At 37.7% G+C, this 4348-nt stretch overlaps 1 protein-coding gene across 1 annotated transcript in view; it reads right to left on the reverse strand.

Moving 5' to 3' along the window:
* Positions 1-4042, reverse strand: part of LOC132173056 (uncharacterized) — a gene marked incomplete in the record, with an annotated part of 11414 nt that extends 7372 nt beyond the window's left edge. Inside the window, 5 exon segments of the mRNA XM_059584622.1 lie at positions 1552-1691; positions 2925-3056; positions 3421-3591; positions 3676-3738; positions 3937-4042. Of these exon segments, the coding sequence (XP_059440605.1) occupies positions 1552-1691; positions 2925-3056; positions 3421-3591; positions 3676-3738; positions 3937-3967 (537 nt within the window).
* Positions 4043-4348: the final 306 nt, after the last annotated feature.

The following is a 4348-nucleotide window of genomic DNA, read 5'->3' on the forward strand; positions in this document are numbered from 1 at the left end:
ATTATTGCTTATAGTTTTGGATTTCTGAAACCATCTTTAAGCATTGGCTGCTACGTTAGCAGAGTTCTTACAGGTATGCATGAGTTCTTAGCATCAAACACTTTTTTATCCTTTTCATCTATGCCGCGAAGCTTCTGCCAACTTCAGTATTGTCCAGCGACCACATAGAATAAATCATGTCAGATTCCTAAATATTAATCCTTCAATCTGCCAACATAACTAGCTAGCACAACTGTATCTTTCTATGATTGAGGTTGAAACATGGTTGGATATAACCGTCAAAGATCATCCACGATATTCACTTCTGAAGCCTAACTCATTTTGTGTGCTAAATGTGACATCATTATTGCACTGAAGATTTAAGGTTAAAGACTATATGTCCTCCAAAATCAATAATAAGTATTCTGCCTATAATAGCTAACAAAGATGATGGGCAAGAACTAAATGGGATCCTTTCAATGATGGATCCCCAACCTCTTATATAACAATATTATGCAACTATTACTACAAGGCCTGCTGCACACAGATTTTAAGTATCGAAGACAGGAGACTCAACATCTGATTACACGCATAAGACATCATCATAACAAGTATCTTCCTATCTCATTGCAACAACTCTAAGTTGCTTGCATTGCCGAAGTGAGAGCCACTGGTTGAATGGTTTCATTAAATGAATATTTTAGCTATATAGGAACGATCTTTACTGGGGATATGTGTAATACACAATTAAAACCAATCAACCAGTGGCTCTTTATTTGGTAATGCAGGTATGATGATAATTATTAAATAAACAAATATTCGCAGCAAGTCAAAGTAACTAATACAAAGCAAGAAGTCCACAGATAGATGGAGACCAAAACCCAATGGCCAAAAGAAACCCTAACCCCACTTGACATGCCAGGAAGCCCTAATTAAAGAAACAGAACTAAACATGCCCCCATAACCGTACCATAGGGACCAGAACAAATAACGCCCTGCATACCTAAAAGTGGGTAAACCAAGCTCAGCAAAGGTTCAATCCAGCTTGGGCAATTCCTGAACTGAGAAGGGTCCCACAGTAATTACAAAGCCAAGAAAACACCAGAGAGGTCTCATAAACAGGGTAAACCCAGCCACCCTCCCACCTCACTAGCCAGCAATCACATAAACATGAGAAGTGTTTCTCCAGTAGAAAGATCTACAAGTGAACCCATACATACTTCCCTAGAAGATTAAATTCAAGAAGGTGCACCAACTATAGTCAAATATCCTAAGCCAGTGTAACTATCCGAACATATCACATGACATAAGGGAAAAAGCCAAATCTTTGGGAGCTCCTCAATCAATTAGTATGAGATGCTCCTAGAAAAATAAGTAAGTTTTCGATATCGAAGTTTCTGTCAAACACAAGAAAAACTCTATAACAAGAAGAGAGTCCCAGGAGTGGCTCTTTCTCTTCAGCTCTTGCAACCAAAAGAGCACAATAAGATGGCATGGGTCACAGACATAAACATTTATTGAAAACAAGTAAAAGATAAATATTACAAGAACAAAAAAGAAATGCAAGCTCACACTAGCATGGTGTTCCAAAAGAACTTTCACAGCATCTTCCTGTCCAAGACCAGCAGCCCACATTAAAGGAGTACCAGCATCACTTTGAGAATCAACATCAACACCTTTGGAAAGCAAAATCCTCAGCAACTCAATTTCTCCTGTATACCAACCACAACAAGTATATTCAAAGTGGGATTTAAATGAACAACTCTCTGAAGTTAAGAGTATTAAATTCTTTACATCTAGCCATATTATGCAAATATATGCATCAACACCTTTAGAATGAATTACGTGCTCTTGATGGTTTGGAGGAAATGAGAGCTTTATTTGTTGAAGAGAAATTGAAAAAACACAAAGCCATTAGTGATTTGGGGATGGCTACCTTATTGGAGGAGATGAGTAGGAGACCCAAGTTGAGGGCACTATGGTTAAAAGAGTGTGACAAATGTACAAAGTTTTTCCATTGAGTAGCCAACTCGAATAGGAGAAACAACTCCATTGAGTTGTAGTTGGTAAATGAATCAATTTCTTCTAATCAAACTGAAAGCAGGGATCACATGGTGCAATTCTGTTATAGATTGTTTATTGAACAGTTTAGTTGGCAGCCCAAACTAGATGGCCTTGCTTTTGATTCCATCAATAATGAGGAGGCCTCCTTGATAGAGAGACTGTTAGAGAAGAGTGAGGTCCTTCAGGTGGTGAAAGGTATTAACAATGAAAAGGCGTCAATCCCTATTGGTTGTGATCAAAGCTACCTGGGGTGTTACATGACTTTCATGCAAGGAGTAAGTTTGCAAAAAGCCTTAATGCTACTTTCATTGCCCTCATTCTGAAGAAATTTGGGGCTATTGATGTTCAGGACTTTCGACCTATTAGTCTTGTGAGTGGAGTTTACGAGATTATTGCCAAAGTCCTAGCCAATAGGTCGAGAAGGGTTGTGGAGAAGTCCCAAAATGCTTTTGTTAGAAGTAGGCAAATTCTTGACTCTGTGCTTATAGTAAATGAATGTTTTGATAGTAGAATCAGATCTTGTGAGCTAGGGGTGCTTTGCAAATTGGACATTGAGAAGGCCTATGATCATGTCAATTGGGAGTTCGTATTATATTTGTTGAGGAGGTGCAGATTCTTGGAGAAATGGCGCTCTTGGATAGCGCATTATATTTCTTCAGTGCAGTATTTGGCAGACTATTAAGGAGATCTATTAAAATGAGAATGAAGAGATGTGAAGGCATTTGGCAGACCCAAAAATGAAGAGATGTGACTCACTGATCAAATAAGGAGAGATCATGCAAAACAGCAAAATTGGGAACAAATTTCACACACACACACACTCGAGAAGGTATTTGGCAGACCCAAAAATGAAGACAATGGATGAAAATTAGAAGATGCACCTAGTCCGGCAGAATGATGCAGTGCTGTGGCCCCAAAGTCACTAGGAATAGCAGGATTGGCACCACACTCAAGAAGGTATTTGGCAGTTCCAGTATGTCCTTGCCGAGCAGCATGAATAAGAGGAGTCTCACCTGTAGATAAATAACAAAAATCAATAGATAAGCCAAAACATCATTACCAGTAAGCATGAAACCTTTAAGAAACGAGAATGCATGTCATCTCATGTTTACTTACATACAAAACCTACAAAGAACATGCATTCCAAAGTACAATTGCAACATGCGCTTTCCACGAAGACTAACCAAATAGTCGATCAAACAATAAAAACAACACTCACACATAGTAATTCCCTAAATTATCATTTTCCTCGACAATATATCAAAAGGGCACCTTTTTTTCTAATATAATTGAATCAATCAACATATACCTACACAATGTAGAAGAGGGCACGAAGAAAATAATAAATACAGACAATGTATGAAATTAGGCGCATACCATCTTCATCTTTTGCATCAACATCAAGCTTCAAGTCTTCCAACAAGTACTTGCAAACCTCAGTCTTCCCCTCCCTGGCCGCAAAGTGAAGGGCCCCTCGTTTGTTGGCATCCTTGATATCCGCCACCGTTGTCGCCAGCCCCTTCCCCTCATCAAGCTGCCCCGACAAGTCTATCCCAATAAAATTCAACCCAAAATAAACAATCAAAACACACTCGCGCACAAATAAATGAACATACAAAAATATGAACTTACTCTTCAAGAGATCAAGATTGCCGGTACGAGCAGCATTCAGAAATTGTTCAACTTTCTGTCTCACTGCATTGAGTAGCAGAGAGATTGAGAGAGAGAGAGACAGAGAGAGGGAATCAAGTAAAAATTTGCAGATGCAAAAAAGAAAAAGAAAAAAAAAAGAAGCATTCAAGTACTTTAAGCGTTACAAAACACAGCCTTAAATCAGACAACGAACCAAAGTGCAAAACTATTCATGTTGGGCGAGAGAGAGAGAGAGAGGACCTGCGAGGGCATCAGACGCATCGGGGGCCATGATGATTTTGGTAAAAGCAGAAGTAGAAGTAGAAGAAGAAGAAGAAGAAGTAATAAACTCTCTGAAACCCTGAACCTTCTGGGGTTTTAAAAGATGTAGAAAAAGTTCGAATCTTCCACATAAGTACTTTTTTTTTCTTTTTTCTTTTTCTTTTTTTAAGTACTTTTAAAAATATATATTTTATTCTAAGCTCCACGTATGTACTTTTTTAAGCTTTAATTTAATTCTAAAATGTCTATTTGTATTATACTAAAAATGATATGATTATTAAAATTATTATTTGATCAAAATTTAAGAATAATCAATCACAAGCCTAATAATAATTTTAATAGTCTTCCTTTTGGACCTTGGCACAAAAGAGCAATGATATATATATATATA

This window comes from Corylus avellana, chromosome ca2, assembly GCF_901000735.1.
Source record: "Corylus avellana chromosome ca2, CavTom2PMs-1.0".
NCBI classification, from domain to species: Eukaryota; Viridiplantae; Streptophyta; class Magnoliopsida; order Fagales; family Betulaceae; genus Corylus; species Corylus avellana.